The 19,476-nt window shown below is 37.0% G+C and overlaps 3 protein-coding genes across 16 annotated transcripts in view; 2 read left to right on the forward strand and 1 right to left on the reverse strand.

Moving 5' to 3' along the window:
• Nucleotides 1–5,560, forward strand: part of LOC135216097 (uncharacterized) — a 32,742-nt gene extending 27,182 nt beyond the window's left edge. For 6 of the 8 annotated variants that reach the window (XM_064251117.1, XM_064251123.1, XM_064251125.1 and 3 more), the window contains 4 exons: nt 677–706; nt 1,969–2,118; nt 2,369–2,453; nt 4,544–5,560. In XM_064251117.1, coding sequence (XP_064107187.1) covers nt 677–706; nt 1,969–2,118; nt 2,369–2,453; nt 4,544–4,702 — 424 coding nt within the window. In that variant the 3' untranslated portion in view covers nt 4,703–5,560. The remainder of the gene's footprint in view (nt 1–676; nt 707–1,968; nt 2,119–2,368; nt 2,454–4,543) is intronic. The other 2 variants (XM_064251121.1, XM_064251122.1) reach the window with 2 other exon arrangements.
• A 266-nt stretch (nt 5,561–5,826) lies between these two features.
• Nucleotides 5,827–19,331, reverse strand: LOC135216101 (annexin B11-like). Of its 5 annotated transcripts, XM_064251136.1 has the most exons (8): nt 19,178–19,326; nt 16,838–16,984; nt 15,148–15,320; nt 14,724–14,902; nt 9,941–10,114; nt 8,546–8,727; nt 7,501–7,601; nt 5,827–6,360 (listed from the first exon to the last, which is right to left on the reverse strand). In XM_064251136.1, exons 1-7 carry the CDS (start codon nt 19,190–19,192, stop codon nt 7,548–7,550), a joined length of 924 nt encoding a protein of 307 aa, XP_064107206.1. In that variant the 5' UTR covers nt 19,193–19,326; the 3' UTR covers nt 5,827–6,360; nt 7,501–7,547. The 5 variants fall into 5 exon arrangements, with proteins under 5 accessions (XP_064107206.1, XP_064107207.1, XP_064107205.1 ...); XM_064251137.1 differs by lacking the exon at nt 7,501–7,601; XM_064251135.1 differs by having other exon boundaries at nt 5,827–7,601.
• The window catches only part of LOC135216098 (FYVE and coiled-coil domain-containing protein 1-like), a 78,596-nt gene continuing 78,040 nt past the window's right edge, over nt 18,921–19,476 (forward strand). Inside the window, exon 1 of one of the 3 annotated variants that reach the window (XM_064251127.1) lies at nt 18,921–19,033. The gene's annotated coding sequence lies outside the window, so the exon portion shown is untranslated. The remainder of the gene's footprint in view (nt 19,034–19,476) is intronic. The other 2 variants (XM_064251126.1, XM_064251128.1) reach the window with 2 other exon arrangements.

The raw sequence follows: 19,476 nt of genomic DNA on the forward strand, positions 1-19,476 counted from the left end.
ATTAAAGTCAATTTCAACAAGAAACACAGATTTGATCTCACTCTGATTACTCCTCGAGTTTTATTGTGACGAATCAATCCTTCTGTCAGTATGTGTGGTCACGATTAATTCAGCTCGCTTTCGTCCTCGCAAATATGTAAAATACTGCAATACTCCTTTCTCGTTAGAAATCGTCCTCCTTTTTTTCCCAAGCTCGTATAATACAAGAGGGTTTACAAGCAAAACTTAGTTGTTATGTTTGAGCAATAACAGTTTGGGGACCTGAAATAAATGCAATTTTCAATTTTGTTTATAGTCTGAAATTTCAAAATTTTTGCTTATTTGTGAATAATTTTCATATCTTTATTAGTCCACATAACGCGTGCTTTGGACATCATTTCTCAAGAAGGACTGAAACTAGAACGTCTTTTATTTTAGACTTGATTGAATAATTTTTTCCTGTCTCTAAATAAAAAAAGTTAACAAATGCTTCAATTGTTTCTGTGAAACATTTTCATACTTCTTGGCTAATTTTCCCTTCTTCGTTTGCCTTAAAAACAAAAACAAACCTGTGAATTCTCTATTATTATCATTTTACTTTTACTCTACAACGACACGGTAGGGCTTTAAATTTCTGAAGGATAATCTCAACTTTCATCCTTTTAAAACGTAGGTATTTGTCTTCCCCCTTTACCAGATCATTCCTTGGTGTGGATCCTTTTGAGAGGTAAATGGTATAGAACGTGTTACCTCCGTGGCTTCATTTTGCATGACGAAAGCAATTCTCTTTGCTCTTCAACCTCTGCATCTTCTTTGCTTCTTCTACTGCTCCTCTTTCTTGCCCTGCCTCTTTCTTTTTCTACTGCTGCTGCTGGGGCAAGCTGAAGGGGGTACTACTTACAGTGCGCCATAAAACCTTACCGTAACGTAAGTTGTACTAACACCTCTTGGCAGCGTCCCTTAGGCCACCAGCTGCAGCGCTTTTCCGTTTTCTGTTTAGTCCGTTTTCTCCTGCCTAGCGCATACTTCAGGGTCCTCAGCTTTGACCCGCCCTCAGATTTCCACTTCTCGTTTCAAGACAAACCCTTCAACCCAGACGTGAGAAAGTCTGGAGGTGTGAACCGGTGTTCTGATTAAACTACTTGATAACAATAGTCATTCTTATTAAATTATAATTCTAAATCAGTGACCAGATTGCTCGCATGGTGTTTGTAGAAGGTAGAACTTTAAAAAGTAATTTTGGAGTTTTTTTTTTTTAAATAAATGTACCTTTCAATCACTGTTTATAATTTGCAACCAATAATTAATATTTTATACATTTTATTTTTTGCCATGTCTAAATTTCTTCATCCGACTTTCAAAAATAGTACCATAAAAGCTTATATGAACAGTAATTAAATTCTAAACTTATATGTAAGTATAAAACATTATATTACTAACATAATGTCTGCTGTATTTTGAAATGCAGTGTGACCTTAAATAAATGACAATCTTATCAGACAAGGTTTAAGTATAATGGTAGGATTAATTATAGCACACTTCTGTAAGAAAAACCACAGATATATTTATACATTAAGGAATGTACGATCACAATGTCCAGTTCCAAATTATTGTTGACAGGTTTTAAATTTGCATTGGTGGAACTTTCGACAGCAAGCTACAAACAGGCATGTTAATAGTACTGAAAAGACTTAGATAACAACATATTTACACAAAGGGGGACGCAACTTTCGTCGACCATAAGGTCCTTAAAGATTATATAAAAAAAGAAAAAATCAGCATCAGACAACACATATACGACTAATTTCTGTAGAGAAACGTGGGTCGCAGAGTTTCCTTGCAAAAGAGCGTAAATATTCCTGTTTACATGCCTATATATATATATTATATATATATATATATATATATATATGTATATATATATATATATATATATATATATATATATATATATATATATAATTATTTACAATTATTCGTTTGTCGCAGCGGTCAATCAGGCATCCGCCCTTCCCAGCGTATCCTAGACCCAAGAAAAGGTCCTATCAGGAAGACCGCCGGAGTCCATTCGCTTCCTAGATTAGACCAGGAGGCTCTCGACTCTTACGACGAATCTGCTTCCAGAAAAGCTCGTTCCAGGTAATGTTTCCTGGACTGATTCCAGAACTTCTTGACTCTAAAGTAAAATCAGGGAAGTTAATGAGACGATTAAACTTCTGAGACTAAAGAGAAGTCTGTCAACACCATGCATTTATTGAGTTTATTTTTGTCTCAGTTCCCTATGTTATGATAAAGGTCACAATAAAGGATTTAAATTCATTAAACACGACTACGTGTATCTAGTTTAAAGTATTTTTAGCTCGTATTTGTTTACTCTTTCTTATTTCAGGTACAGAGGAAAGAAAACCAGTCGGGCCAAATCCCTGGAGATGAGAAAAACCTCATCTGCCGACAGTAATGTTGTGAGTGAAAGTGTAAGATAAACTTTTCCCCCGCCCTCCCTCCTTGCTTTATATATTTCAATAGTTTGCAGTAAAATTTTCATCGGTACATATAGACATAATTATTCACGAGAATTATGTTATGCAGACTATGTGCATCAAGAGTATTTGGAATAACGTTTTCCTCGGTACGAAGAAGTAAATTGGTCTAAGTCATACAACGCTTAATTAAGTCTAGGTCACCGACCCTCTGTGCATTCTCCTTCCACACAATACGGCTCAAGTTGTTACCACTGTCATTCATCTCTGGCATACATGTAACGCTGTGTTCTCAAAAACGTAGAAAATTCCGTTGCGATGAGACAAATTTTGCAAGCGCTTTATGATCGGGTATGCTGAGGTAGCGTTCTTATCCCACGACGTGGAGGCAAATTTCCACTACCCTAGATAGAGTTCCTAATTAACGCCTTTTATCATTTTTCATTATAATGGAATATACACTCTTTTTTTTCTGTGACAAATAAATTATTCGATTATAATGAGTCTTGTTTCCCTGTTCTGCTCTTAATGTGCGTAGATGGGGATGAGTGATGATGATATGATCATGTTTCTATATCGTGATGATGATATAGAAAACGTGTAAAATATGCTTTGTAAATAAATCACACTCTCAATTGTTAAAAATTCTATTTCATCCGTTAAATTATGTGAACAGTAGTGAATACTATTGACTTTTATGAAGAGTAACATGCAGTATCATTTTAACAGGACGCAAATATAACCAAACTTTCCATTCACCTACTACACAATAAGGCGCCTACGACTGTATGCAACATTTAAATGTATAAACATTTTTTACAGCTAGTGATAAGTAACCACAAAATAACGGTCAAATATAACAAACAATGTGCAAGGCTAATAATGTACTCCTCTAAAATGTAGAAAGTTGTGTCTCGACTAACCTTACATGCATTGTAGCACATACGTAGTAAGATCGATGTTTCCTTGACTTCTATATAATTTGCTTATTAAATTCGTAAACAACAGATGATCTGCTTGCCACTAGAGCATCTCGATTTACTGTATTTCTTGAATATTGCGTTTGATTTCCCTCAATTTAGTATGAATTTTAGATGCACTACGATATGCGTAGATGAAAAACTTCCGACACCATCAGAGACTAACAGCAACGAACCGAGGTGGGTACCGTGGGTTTCATCGTTTTGTGACATGACATTCAGAATTGAGACACTCGCAACTTTTAGAATGAGCAAATAGGACAATTATAGGGAATTGAATTAACGCAATGAAAACGGCAACAGGAATGAATTGTTGAAGGCGCGAAGCTTAAATTTCTCACAGATTAGGGGGGTAAGGAGACAACCGTTGTTGTCGTGTACTCCTCATAACGAAGGCCTAACCAGCTTGCTCTTACCTGTGACATGATTTCTACCTGCTTCTAAGGACAAACGATGCTGAGGTTCCCATTGAGATTAGTATGATATAGTAGATATTAAGGAAAACTGGCATCTGATATTAGAACAAAACAATTAATTGATCAATAATTTCGTAAAGGAATATTCCCGCTCCACTTAAGTTACCGAAGCGGTGTACCTAAACTTAAATAACTTAATTCCTGCTGTTACAAGTTTAGGCAAATGGTAGCGCTATTCATGGGTATAAATCAATCAATTATTGAATATTTGCTCGGAAATTTGTCAGGAAGTTGCTAAAAAAGACTAAAGAACCATGATCTATAATATTGCCATATAATTTTGCAGTCATATATTTTTACACGTACGTCAGACATGAATGACAATGCAAACCACTAATATTAATTTATTAACTATCAGCAGATAATCATTTTTAATGGTTTTTTTTGTACTAACTAGATGTGGTGTATTTAGTTTTATCATTTTCATTCTTTGTCCCTTATCCAAGTACGCATCTTTCTGTTGAAACTTGCCAGATAAGTTCATCTTTTCCATAAGAATTATGATAAGAAGATCGATAAGAAAAAATGAGAAGGGTAATTTAAACTGAAAGAAGCATTATATGTCTTTGAAGAATGCGTACCCTAGACCTAGCCTTGATTTGTTTAAATAAATTCTATTACTTTTCAGTCGTCGCCCTCGAACCAGAGCGGGAAGCCAAGAACAAAATCGACCAATGCCATCAGCTTCAAGACTTCGCCCTCGGCCGTCTTCGAGGAGTCCTCATACGAAGCCAGCAACGAAGCCTCGACTACGGCTTCCGTGGAACTCAGTTCGGACAAGTCGTAGATACTACGGTTTCATGGCGTTGAACAGTACATATGTAAATAGCGATAGGTTATGACCGTTTTTGTTTGTTGTTTGAGACCAGTGGTTCTCACTAAGACTCTTATACCCTTCATTACTTTACTTTACTTACAGGTTGCCTCAGATTCCTACCCGTAGGCAATGAGATTCTTTTAAACCTTACAGAGAGACAATAAAACCATTCTTCAGAGACTGAAATGCTTTATAGGAATCCTTGAGGAAGTCTTTAAAAATTTAGGTACTTTTACATAAAAAGTCTTAAGTCTCACTTAATTTTTAGAGACTTATGTATCTCAAGGTAAAGATTTTACGATTATCTTAAGACAGAGGTATGTACCTTGATGTAGTTGTTAACCAAATTCCTTTCAGGCTAGGTATCCTTTAACCAAGGCCTTTGTAAAATACGCTAAAATTCTTTCTCAGAATCTAGAACCATCACACTGTGTAAGCTATGATATAATAAGCCCAGGGAGTTTTCAGATTCACAATTTATCACATTTATTAACAGGTCACCCCATAATCATGGGCCTAGCCAGTGAGAGTGAAGGAATGCTGTCAAGACAATACAGAAAGTAACAAACATATTTATCTCTTTCTTAATAGACTCTACCTTGTAAAGAGAATGTTGTTACAGAAACACCACTATTTGTCTTGATACTGAAGAAGAGATTGCGTAATATTTTCCAGTGTGTAAATATTGGTATGTCGTCCATATTTTGTCTTTTCTATGATAATTTCTTGAATTTGTGTTATTGTCACCCTACCTGCAGTTTATATGCAGCAGCATATATGTCATTGCAAGGTAAATCAAATATATGTGTATATATATATATATATATATATATAATATTTATATATATATATATATATATATATATATATGCTAGATAGTAGATACTATGGTATATCAGAAAGTGGTATATTAGAAGTGTCTTTAGTCTGAATATATCTTTCTTCTCTCTGCAAAGTACTTATCAGTGTAGGTTAAATTATTTCAATAGTCTTTGCTGTAGACCAAACGATGTATTTTCCATCATCATATTTCAATCATCTCGTGGAAACACTGTAAATATATTTTTATTAAGAAGCATAAAATAGCAACAGAATTCGTTTTAATGATCCGTTTATTGCGTACATAATTTTGTCGTTTCTGTAGAATTAGAATAAGAAATGATACAATACAGGAAATTACAGAAGTCTCACGTGTAAGCTGGGATCCCTCTTGGCACCAGAGGAGGTCCATGGAAGACCTAGACCTACCTCGATAAAGACTATGAGACTTGAGGCCGGAGATGAGTAGGGGATTCATGAAAGTGAAAGCACAGAAAATATACAGAGGTCCTTATGCTGCATGGGGGTTAGAGATGATAATAATGAATTCAATCCAGAAAAGTTGTCTACAATTTTATGTTCTCTCATCAGTGTGAACAGGCTTGTCATCTATAATATAAGCTACCAACTCTGATGCTAGCCAGGGCGAGAGAGCTACCAGTGTTTGTAGGTGAAGAGATTAGGTAGCGGGTGAGAGAGAAACAGTTTCCCCTGGCTGTTGATGATGTAGATGATATTAGAATCCACAACATGGAGTGCTGAATTCATACGAGAAGAAGCAGTGGGAGAGGACAGGCGACAGACATGAGCTGGAAGACCAAAGAACTTGTCAAGAACACTGTTTCTTCTCCTCTAGCACGTCTCATAAGAGCTGTAAGTTGCATGGATCGCAGGTGCTGTAGTACTAGGCTACTCCTGAAAGCGCTAAGACTAGGTCAGCCCTGCAGTCAGTATATAGTTAGTTAGTTAATTCTTTGACAAAAAATATACAGTTAATAGTACAAATTTGTCCACAAAGAGACAATACAAAATAAACAAAGTGGACAGTAATCTCTTCTGTTCTTGCAAGTGCATGGGCCTACAAAGAAAAATACATCAAGCGCAAATAACATAAGCCTATAAGACTATATAAACGGAAAAAAGGGGACTTACTACAGAGAAAAACGAAGTCACATCACTATCCAGTATCAAGTCCTAACACGCATAATGCTTGAAAAAAAGGAAAAGTTTATTTGAAGAAAGAGACAGAATCAGTTCGGAATATTATTCCATCTGGCCTAGTCATAATCAAGTTAGATGAGTCATCATCCACGTTAGTGAGTTGTACCTCTAAAGTACACTAAGCTGCTCCCTGACGAAACCCATCACGCGTCCTTGATCTTTCCTAATCGTAAGCCATAATAGACATGGACATCAAATTCCTTATGTTGGAAAGCATACAAAGGTGATACAGTCCTTCAGAGGTTTTAATCCTCATGCAATCTTCTCTGGTGGTTAAGATCATGTTAGGCAACTTGCAGAAGAGGTTCATCTTGTCCATGTTTACGACGCAGTTGGCTATATAAGCATTTCAAGACTACCTTTACTGAAGTTGTCAAAACTACAAAAATTACATTACAGTGCCGGCCCCCATCCCCCCTACTGCTATGATGTTAGTCGTTAATCATTAAAATGAGGTTCTATATGTTTTGGTAAAACCTACAATTGGTGAGACCAATATCTAACATCCTGTAAAATATCACTTTTTTTTCTTTATCTTACTTGATTTTGAATTTTTGTTGTTCACCTCGAATTTTATACACACTGTAGCGCTATAATACAAATATGGAAAGGTAATTATTTGGAGGGGTTCTGTGGCAACCTGCGCCTAATATTTAAGAGGCTTTCTATCTGCAGCAGCTGACCACTGTAAAAATAATGCCACGTAGCCTTTAACTTTAAAACATCACCTGTTCGTCTTCGTGCTCGAATGTAACACTTATCGATGCTATCTCCTCTAAGAGTCCACCAAAGCCAGCAAAATCCTTCGATAGCTGCCAAGAGTGTCACCCTGGAATAATCATTTATATACAATTAGCATCTGTCAAACTGATTACGGGAGTAATCTAAGGTTTTTAATGAGTAAGGATTAGGTTCGGATACAGATGCTAATGTCGACAGTAAAAATCATAAGAAATTCCCCCAACTCCTCAATAAATCATTTGAAACGAGGGTGTAGAATGAACTTTTTTAAGTCTTCCAAAGTACTACCAAACTCTGGTTAACCAACATCACAACTCACTATTGTTATCTAACCTCTACCTTATCAACTTCTGAGGCAAAATCCTCTTTAAGATAGACAGTTCCAAGTGTATTCAGCGAGCGAAATAGATGTTTCTTAACTAAGTCTAGTTGTTGGTTCTACTACAAAAGCACTACTTTCCAGTGAGTCATGTGTGATCTGCAAGTCTCTTAGCCTACCTGCTTTAACTTCTTAACCAATACTGGGTGATTTGTACCAGTTTAGCAGTGAGATGAACAAAGAAAATCAGTGAATAGTAAACAGGTGTTTTAGAAATGCAGACAGTTTAATTGCAACAGGTACTTCAAGAAGTAGTCTGAGCCTCTGACTTGGCTTCTGAAGCCAGGAAGTAGTACTATAGTAGATTCACATCAACCGTGCATTTGATGTCTAGGCCAGTCCCTTACGACGCTCCTGATTGGCCGTTGATAAGCCAATCACAGGGCTGGAAACTCTCGGTCTCTCGAGAGAGTTCACATATGCAGGATGTATGTTCCACCTCTCCTGAAAGATGTATCCCTCAGGAAAGGTGGAACATAGATCCTACCCACGTGGACTCTCGAGAGAGACTGAGAGTTTCCTGCCTTGTGGTTGGCTTATCAACAGCCAATCAGGAGCGTCGTAAGGGACGGGCCTAGACATCAAATGCACGACTGATGTGAATATACTATAGCTCGCTGTTCACGAGAACCTGTCAATGATGGCACACTCACCTTTATGTCTTTCTTCAGACTTCGGTTGAATATCCTCTTGTATTCATTTTTTATTGCTTTCATGTCCACCTGACTCCTAGTTACGACCAGTCTGATCAACTGTCGGTCTCTGGTCCCCAGGCCTTCCATGGAAGAGCGGAATTCCCGTGCAAAGAAAGCGGTTGGGTTTTGGATCGAATAATCTGGAAAGAATGTTTAATTTTCCAGGATAAAGAGCTTGAATAATTTGTAAAGAAATTATAGTTTTTCAAGAGTAAGAAACAGAAGAACTGAATTGAATTAACTGAATTCTTGAATGAACAACCTGGAAAGAAAGAAACCGAAGTATTTGCGATGCATGAGCCTGTAATTCAGGAGAATGCGAGACTGGAATATATAATGAATATGGGAAGTATTTCAGCTGTACAAACTCGAAGAATAAAGTGAAACAGATTTCCTTTATTGACAAGATACCACATGAGAACTGTTTTAAAGTTTATCAGGAGAAAACTAGAATGTTGCCATCATTTAGAATAAATGAACATAAACATAATTAGGAATCTAAATTTATCAATCGCTTTCTTCACTCACAACATTGAATTCGATTATACAAGTGACAGACTTGGAACTAAAAAGGTGCACGTCATAAGTACATTAGTGTCAAATTAATTTTCACAAGTTCATTATCACACAAGTAACTAAATAACACAAACCAAAGTCAGTCAGTTTATTCTACTCAAATATAAATAAATCATTCAAGTGTGAAATAACAAAATGCCGAGGCTAAGGCCACTTGGTTGTACTTGCAAGTAATAAGCAAAAGATAACAGGCTCTCAGTCAAGGAAGATTCAACTACTCTTCTGTATGATAATCATTGGAAATATATACCTTTCAGTTGGATAACCAGATAGAGTAGGTGAAAGGTGGCTCAGAGTGTTTTGAGATGATTTGATCACGTGGAAGGAATGGAAGATTGTGGGTTGGTGAAATTAAGTATAATTCCGAGGTATTAGGGGCGGGGGTTTGGAAAGGGAGGAGAGAAAGACCTAGAATGTACAGGGCAGAGAGGTGTGGGGTATTGGAAACAGCGAGCCTCATATTTAGGAAGCACACAAGATACGTAGTGGTAAATAGTGCAACGCATATTTGGGAAGTTAGACCTACTATGGCTAGCGCCTCGGTGGCGTGGTCGGTATGGTGTTGGCGTACCACCTCGGTGGCCGCGAGTTCGATTCTCGGCCATTCCATTGAGGGGTGAGAGATGTGTATTTCTGGACGTGGTTCGGAAGTCACGTAAAGCCGTTGGTCCCGTTCCTGAATAATCACTGGTTCCATGCAATGTAAAAACAACAAGCAAACGAACAAACAAGCCTACTATGGCTTCATACAGGAAAACAAAAGAAACGCTTACTTACAGGCTGTCAATAATCCCTCAAAGAACTCGTCCGAATCCGCCTTTCCTCTCAGGACATCCTCCAATTGCTTTCCAGCCACTTCGCAGTACATCTGGAAAATGTCCCTCAGCGTCTGGTAAGAATACGTTGTGAAGATGCGCCTCAGTTCACCCTTGTCTGGCTCTGCTCCTCCAACTGCAAACGAGGCAATGCAGAGTTAAATGTACCTGTTTCAAGGTGTGACTTGAAAAATGGTTATAAATATAGCATCCTTTTATTTTGTTTGTAAAGTGTTTTTACGCTGCATGGAACCAAAGGTTATTCAGCAACGGGACCAACGGCTTTGCGTGACTTCCGAACCACGTCGAGAGTGAACTTATATCACCAGAAATACACATCTCTGACCCCTCAATGGGAATGACCGAGAATCGAACTCGCGGTCACCCAAGTGCCAAGCAAAGACCATACCAATCACGCCACTGAGGCGGTCTCAAATATAGCATCCTGACACCTACACCTACTATAGTTCACGCTAGAGCATCCACAACGCAGCCATGAGAACTGAGAGATTTCATGAGTCTAGAATTCTTTCTAACATTTTAAGGAAATGTAAAGAAATTCAAAATCCCTTCTTTTATACTAGGTAGCCCAATTAGAACTATGTTCAGAATGAGATCCCAAAGTTCAAATTGAGCTTCTCCTCTCAGACATTAATTAGTCTGTACATGATTCATAATTAGGCTCACTCCATTCCACAATAAAAAAAACTGAGACCGCTTGCCAATCATTGCTAATCACTATAAAACGCACACAAGTACATTATGTATCATTAGGTTGTATCCAATGTATTTGTTTGTTTGTGTGTTTGTATGGTGTTTATACGTTGCATGGAACCAGTCGTTATTCAGCAACGAGACCAACGGCTTTGCGTGACTTCCATTGTAGGAAAGACATTCAATGCCCACTTAGAAGCCGACTTCAAGGTAATTGCGTGTGTTATGTCTGTTCTGCCACTGGCCCCCTATGCAATAATGCTATCTATAAAGTTATGGTCAAAATTCTAATTGTTACACTTCACTGTAGCCACAGTGTAATGCCATGAATACAATTTATAACACGCCACAATCATTGGGGTCATGGGCGCCCGCACATAGGGGCAAGAGGGGTCACTTGCTCCCCATGCCCTGAAATCCTGAAAAAAACATAATATATATATATATATATATATATATATATATATATATATATATATATTATTTATTACATTTAACTACATCACTTTGTTTTCCTTCCATTTTACAATATATTCTTTCAGTTTAAGTAAGTTAAAGATATCATTATGTATTGCATAATATTTGTTCTTTCCAGAAATATTTTGAATTCAGCTGAAACAGTATATGGAACTATTGAACAAGAGTCAATGTAACTTTGTAATTTTTTTTCTTTATTGCATCTTGCTCATTTAAATTATTGGCATCGTAGTACCACTGCACACACACACACACACACACACACACACACACATATATATATATATATATATATTATATACACACATATATCATTATATATATATATATATATATATATATATATATATATATATATAGAAGACTAGTAAGGAGACTCAAGCCCTACAGATATCACAAGGTGGAGAGGTGAAAGGCATGTCGTCAGCGTAGTACATAATTTATTGCCGACGTTTCTTTTCACATCACTTCGATGCATTTCAAGGCTGGGAATGATAAAAAAATACAAACATACAAGACTCGTCACTGATAAAACACCGTATATTTAAAATTTAAAATTGAACACTAAAGCATTTAAAATGTAAAAAAAATTATTGTACAACAACACTAGGTTGGAGAGACAACCTACCAGAGTAAAAAATAGAAGGTGACTGAAGGACAGAGTGGGGAGAAAAAAAAAAATAATAAAGTAAAAAAACACCCACACACAAAACTATGTAAACAAACAAGTGGTTAGGCTATGAACAGCTGAACTGACGAGGACTGGGCATTTAAATTCGGTACATTAGTTTTGATTAAAATTGATTCCAGTGTTAAAAGCTCGTCATCTTTATTGGCTGATCCAATAATTTTAAAATCATCGATGTCCAAGCGGGAGCGACAGGTAATAGAGTGGTTCCGGATGCTGGATAGCTCAGGATTGGATAATTTGCATCCTGTTCGGAAAACTGACTCCTTTGTGGGCGCAGAAACGGACTGTAGCAGCCTCTTCGTGCATCCAACATAAGTACCCCAGATTACATCTGGGACCAAGTGTATTGATAAACTATGTTGGACCCACCAAAGGCGGGGCTTAATCTGTCTGTAGCTCTTGAAAAGAGATCGGATTGTTAGAGGATTTTTCGGAATTAATTTTAGGTTCAAGGCTGGTAATTCCTTGTTAATTAATTGTAATACTTTCTTTTTGAAGGAACGTCATGGAGGAAAGGGAACTTAGCATAGATGATTAACTTGGGAACGCTATGTATAGGAGGTGGGGGGTTTATTTTCATGTTTAAAAATTTATTGAGGGTTCTATAAAAGTGCACTGAGGGGAAACAGTTGTTGCTAAAAAAGTTTACTAGAAAATCTATTTCGTTGTGGAAAGAGACCCAACTGGAGGTGAGGACAAAGGCTCTATGAAGGAGGGTGGAGAGGGCATTTAATTTAAAATTAAAATTACATGAGCTACAGGCTTAGGGACAAATTTCTATAGCTCATGTCATTTTAATTTTAAATTAAATGCCCTCTCCACCCTCCTTCATAGAGCCTTTGTCCTCACTTCCAGTTGGGTCTCTTTCCACAACGAAATAGATTTTCTAGTAAACTTTTTTAGCAACAACTGTTTCCCCTCAGTGCACTTTTATAGAACCCTCAATAAATTTTTAAACATGAAAATAAACCCCCCACCTCCTATACATAGCGTTCCCAAGTTAATCATCTATGCTAAGTTCCCTTTCCTCCATGACAGTTCCTTCAAAAAGAAAGTATTACAATTAATTAACAAGGAATTACCAGCCTTGAACCTAAAATTAATTCCGAAAAATCCTCTAACAATCCGATCTCTTTTCAGAGCTACAGACAGATTAAGCCCGCCTTTGGTGTCCAACATAGTTTATCAATACACTTGTCCCAGATTGTATCGGGGTATACTTATGTTGGATGCACGAAGAGGGCTGCTACAAGTCCGTTTCTGCGCCCACAAAGGAGTCAGTTTCCGAACAGGATGCAAATTATCCAATCCTGAGCTATCCAGCATCCGGAACCACTCTATTACCTGTCGCTCCCGCTTGGACATCGATGATTTTAAAATTATTGGATCAGCCAATAAAGATGACGAGCTTTTAACACTGGAATCAATTTTAATCAAAACTAATGTACCGAATTTAAATGCCCAGTCCTCGTCAGTTCAGCTGTTCATAGCCTAACCACTTGTTTGTTTACATAGTTTTGTGTGTGGGTGTTTTTTTACTTTATTATTTTTTTTTTCTCCCCACTCTGTCCTTCAGTCACCTTCTATTTTTTACTCTGGTAGGTTGTCTCTCCAACCTAGTGTTGTTGTACAATAATTTTTACATTTTAAATGCTTTAGTGTTCAATTTTAAATTTTAAATATACGGTGTTTTATCAGTGACGAGTCTTGTATGTTTGTATTTTTATCATTCCCAGCCTTGAAAATGCATCGAAGTGATGTGAAACGTCGGCAATAAATTATGTACTACGCTGAGACATGCCTTTACCTCTCCACCTTGATGTATATATATCTATATATATATTATATATATATATATATATATATATATATATATATATATATATATATAATATTATATCACAAGTGGAGAGGTAAAGGCATGTCTTAGCGTAGTACATAATCTAATTGCCGACGTTTCACATCACTTCGATGCATTTTCAAGGCTGGGAATGATAAAAATACAAAACATACAAGACTCAGTCACTGATAAAACACCGTATATTTAAAATTTAAAATTGAACACTAAAGCATTTAAAATGTAAAAATTATTGTACAACAACACTAGGTTGGAGAGACAACCTACCAGAGTAAAAAATAGAAGGTGACTGAAGGACAGAGTGGGGAGAAAAAAAAATAATAAAGTAAAAAACACCCACACACAAAACTATGTAAACAAACAAGTGGTTAGGCTATGAACAGCTGAACTGACGAGGACTGGGCATTTAAATTCGGTACATTAGTTTTGATTAAAATTGATTCCAGTGTTAAAAGCTCGTCATCTTTATTGGCTGATACAATAATTTTTAAAATCATCGATGTCCAAGCGGGAGCGACAGGTAATAGAGTGGTTCCGGATGCTGGATAGCTCAGGATTGGATATATATATATATATATATATATATATATATATATATATATTATATATATATATGTGTTGTGTATAAAATTTGCCTCCTCTTGGATATTATGCTGTGGGTGCCCATGATTTGGGTCGAAATAATTAGGGGATCACAAAGTACTTTTCTTTCAAATTTCATGAAGACTTAATGAAAAGTGTTATTGAAATGATAATGATGATAATAACAACGAAAATAATAAATTTGAATAGTCTAAAGCAAGCACAGTATAAATCTTTAGCAGGAAACTATTTCAAAAACTTTAATTCTCTGTATCGAGTGTCTTCCTTGCAAACATGTGGTGAGGTTGCCAGGCCACAATCAGAAAAGCTTCAGGCTCGTTGGCTGCACTTTCAGAAGGTTATTTGTTCTGAAAATACCACTAATTTAGATTAAATCTATGGTTTAAATTTCTGTTCGCTTACCCGCTTGATAAAGCTGCCTGGCGACTCTCAATGGCAACTCTGGTATGGCCGCGTCTTCTTCGTCTCTTTCGTTGGACACAAGTGATTCTAGAAGCATCTGGAAGTCGTCCAGATGCTGGCTTCTTATGGCGGATTCCAGTGTTATGGCATAGGATTCGTAGTAAGCTTTCTTGATGGCTCTGTGTGATAAAAGAGTAAATCTACTTATTCACATGAGAGGATCAATAGCCTACAAAGCGGAGTGGGTGAGACGCTGCTTGTAACACTGTTGCTATACCTCAGAGTCAGAGTGATACAGTCTCTCTCTTCAAGAATCGCGTCCCATGTTAGCACGTTATGATTCACTAATTACAGACTACCCCAGCAACTGGAACCCGTACTGGCATAAGGCCAGCTTAATTAACAATATCATACAGCGACTAACCTATTGATGGTATTGTCATAAGAACAGAAGACCTCCAGAAAGACTTCCTGCCTTCTGCCTCTGAGAGCCCGGTGTAGTTCTTGTGCAAGATATTCGGGCATTGGGGTCAGGAGAGCAACAACAACTTCCCCAAACTTCCCACGAAATTTGTGCCTCGCGTCGTCAATGAGATCCTGCAGGAAATCACGAAGATTAAATCAATTGCTTAACTATCCCATTTCACTTTGCAATAAATGGTGGAACACTATCTCACTGAGAAATTACAAGTCAGGGAAAAAGTGAGGTTGATTGAATGACGAATGTAACATGAATTTTACGCAACTTCAGGATGTGTGTATTTTCGTTTTATGTGCAAAGAAATTAAGTTTGAAATCTTCTATACTTCAAGCTTCCTTGACCACCAGTTTCCCTTCAAACAAAACATTGAAAGAATGTTGTGTTTTAGAAACTAGAAATTAAGTATCTTAAGGGTTAAGTTCGCTTCATTTGATAAACATAATAGTCTAGGAACACAGGGACGAACGTTGTACTAAAAACTGCAGGTTTATTTAGTGCTATGAGACTTTGGAATATAATGTACATTATTGTACAGTATGTCCATTTGTAGCATTAAGTACATTCGAAAGGCCCCTGGTACTAATAGCATAAAGGTGGGTACACACGTGCGAACCGAACCTTGTATTGTAACTGATTCTTGTAACAAAAACGCAAGTGTGGACGGTTCCTCGAACCCGAACCCCGAACCCGCGAGGTTCGAGGCTCCGTTCGCCCTCCGTCCCGGCAATTGTCGGTTTTTGGGACCCGAATGCCGAATCAAAGGGAGGTCTCTTTGAACGTCACGCCATGTGTGGACGGGACCTGTATTACACGCGTAACAACAGTTTGCTGAACTTGTTAACACCGACTATGAACAAGGCCGTCCATAGTAGAGGCCCTTGTTTTAGTCAGTCAGTACGTGTATGTCTACCATGGCTGATTGGAGTGAGGAAGAGGTCCTTCAATTTATTAGTTATTACGAAGAACAGACTTTACTGTGGCCAGAAACTTCTTGGAATCTCATGTCAGCGAGTAATTCCCGACCACTGTATTCTACCCTTCTAGTATATAACCTTGATTGCCACCATCTTCTTTTATTTCGCTTCATCTTCGTTAAATAATGTATATAAATATACGCGGCAGCTGCTACTTGCATGGTGGCCATCGTCGGTAAACAACCCGGACAGAGACAGACTGATGATCGCAGTGGATTGAAATGAAGTTACGTGCTTACGGTTCGTCCTCAACATTTTGACACCTTGTAACCGTATATGCGTAACTCGGTTACACATACAAGGTTCGGCTCTCACGTGTGAACCCACCTTAACAGATGTGATGCTAACGCAAACGATGTTGTACAGATAACTGCAAGTCAGCAACTGTCCCACTGCCGTAATATCTTCAATGTTTGCCTTTCATTCTCCACTAACAGAAAATGCTCTGCAACCGCGTAGTGTTCATTATATACACGTGGCCGTGATTATGATCTGTCTTACCAATACGGCTATTTTTGGTCTTCCTGTCTCTGAAATATATTATAATTTTTTTTTTACACCTGTCTCTGAAATATATTATAATTTTTTTTTTTTACACCTGATGGCAATAACTGTGCATAAACATTGCTCATGTCATCATGCCGTTTTGAGATGCTTACCCTTCGGTACTCCAGCTGATATTTTCTCCTTATTTCTTGTCTCTGATGGTGTGTTCTTCTGCACAATATATCGATAAGTACATCCTCGTCTGGTCTTAGTCCCTGCAATGCGTTTTTCAGGCACTCTGCGGTGGCAGCTTCCTCTGTCTATGTAGAACAGAACTGATGAGAAACACAAAATCGATTGATTGGTTGGTAAATAGCAAAACAGCAGTTTTTCGTTTTCAGTGTTGTCAGACAAAAACGATTTACCTCTGTCTGTGTGTCTGCTTAATACTGTGCTGTACATGCATAAAATATATTACTTTATCACAAATATATTTGTATTTTTTATGCGTGGTCCTTTTAATGCAGTACTCAGAAGTTGATTACGAAATACACACACGAACTTAAGTAAATACACACATATATTTCATATTTCCTCAAAATGAAGCCGTTTTCCCTAATAATGGGCGGCTCCTAAGAAAAGAAAGGACACTAACGAGGAAATTTGGTCGAGTGTATCCCTAAGTAAGGGAACACAAACTCAAGACAGGAAAGCAAATGATAGACACCGTAGAGTTTGAAAACATTGGTTATACGACCATCTCACTGCACTAATACACGTTTCCAAAGTTCCATCGAGCTTTCGTCACAACTTGAGTGTTTTCAGTTTCAGTACTGAGACAAAGGCTTACCATAACTGCTCTCTGGGGTAAAGGTGTTCTCTGTTATGCTAAAAGTATGAGAATCGAGGATAGCTGTGCTTTATAGGCTCATGATTTGAACTCTGGCAGAGAGCTATTCGTCACAAGATAAATAAACCCTAACCAAACAGTTTGCGTAAAGGTTCGAATGGGTATGACAAATCAGGAAGATAAGCAAGGTATTTTTTATGCACTGGCCAGGGAGGAGGGGTCCTAAACCCTTATTTTTTTTCAGACGTGAAGGAAACGAGACAGAAAAACTGAGGAGAGGTTTAATTCCGAAGATGAATGAAAATTGTAATAGGAAAACAGATTGGAAGAAGCAAACTCTAAAGCTTGGTGGTAGAGGAAAAAAAAAAGGTCACCAAATCGTGTAATAAAAGGATTACTAAGCTTTCATCTGTTCAACGTAAAACAGAATTTCATGGAAACCGAACTTTTGTTGTTTCCGGGCTCAACAGTGTCCTGGAGTAACAATGTTTTTCAATTTTAGAAAATTAGTCGCTTCTTGGAATTTTCTTGGAAGAAAGTCATGGTCATTTATTTGACTACAGGGTAAAAAAAAACGATGTTTTAGCATAAAATAAGTATTTTTCTATTTACAGCTCACATTTATTTAAGGGATGTGTTTTTACACTGATAATGGAGTTTATTCAGAAGCTATGATGTGTACAGCGAATTATCAGTAACGATGACGAATCATAACAGGTATATCACATTTGCAATTGATCATCGTTTTCTTTTATTTGGATACAGAACTATGACAAATTCTAAAAGATTTTATGTTATACTAACATAATCTAGGCTTACGATAGAAAATGCCCAGAAAATTAAGAAATTATAGTCGTAAAAATAAATGAAAATAATGGAATTTATGCTTTTCGTAAAGCAAGAATTTTCTTGTCTAACGTCACAGAAGTCTTGAGTCTCACCAATGATAAGAAAAAAAGAGCATATTGATAAGTATAGTTATGCAACATTGATTTGAGAAATATTGCATATAAGAAAATACGACAGACGTTACTATTAGTCTGAGACTAGAGAGGATCACTAGCATTCTTTAAATACTAATATATTTTCCTTAGAAATTTCTTGTGAACGATCATGGTGTACAGAGCGGACGTTACTTCAGAAGTAAAATTTAGGTTGTTATCTAGGTATTTCGTATAACTCTAAGCTTTTGCTCCGTCTTTGTTTTGGTTTTCGCAAGAAAACAATATGCTTTACTTTTAAGTACTTATGGGTTCGCTCTTCATAATGTATAAGTGTTTTTGCTTTTTTGCGCACTGTGAAATTACATAAGTATTTTTAAGCTATTTGTAAGACAGCTATTATTTGATTTGTTAATAGCTTTAAAATAATTATTTTAAATCTTGTCATTGCTTTTAATATTTTCTTTCATAAAGAAACAGTATTGGTAATGAGAAACCTGTATTTTCCTGAACTTTTCCGTCACTTTGGGACCTGAAGTACAAAAAGTGGGAGTGAAATCATAAGTGTTTGACAGAAGGTATGATAACGAAAAGCAGTTTTTCCTTTTGTGAAAAGTTGAGTTATGCGTGCACGTAGTGCTTACATGAAGAATGAAATGAAGTACATTGGTAATAGACTAGTATGACAAATTCATTTTGTTTAAAAAAAAAATGTATCTTACCTTAGGCGAAGCCATTGCCCTGTTTAGGGCAATCTTTCAGACTGATTGGTCCATCTTGTGAGCTTTTCCCATTTGTTGGACAAACCCACTCATATTACTGTTTTCTATACCTATGGTTCGGTAATACTATTATTGTTTTATTATTTCTCGTTCAGTAGATACGTGAACCATACAGGTTCAGGACTGTCGGATTGCTTGTCATGTAGTATTTTGTGCATGTGACCTCTATTGATGGTGCAAACCACTCTTATTTGTGTTAGCCTAGAATAGCTTGCTGTGTAAAGTACCTGATGTAAAAA

Source organism: Macrobrachium nipponense, chromosome 6 (assembly GCF_015104395.2).
Source record: "Macrobrachium nipponense isolate FS-2020 chromosome 6, ASM1510439v2, whole genome shotgun sequence".
NCBI classification, from domain to species: Eukaryota; Metazoa; Arthropoda; class Malacostraca; order Decapoda; family Palaemonidae; genus Macrobrachium; species Macrobrachium nipponense.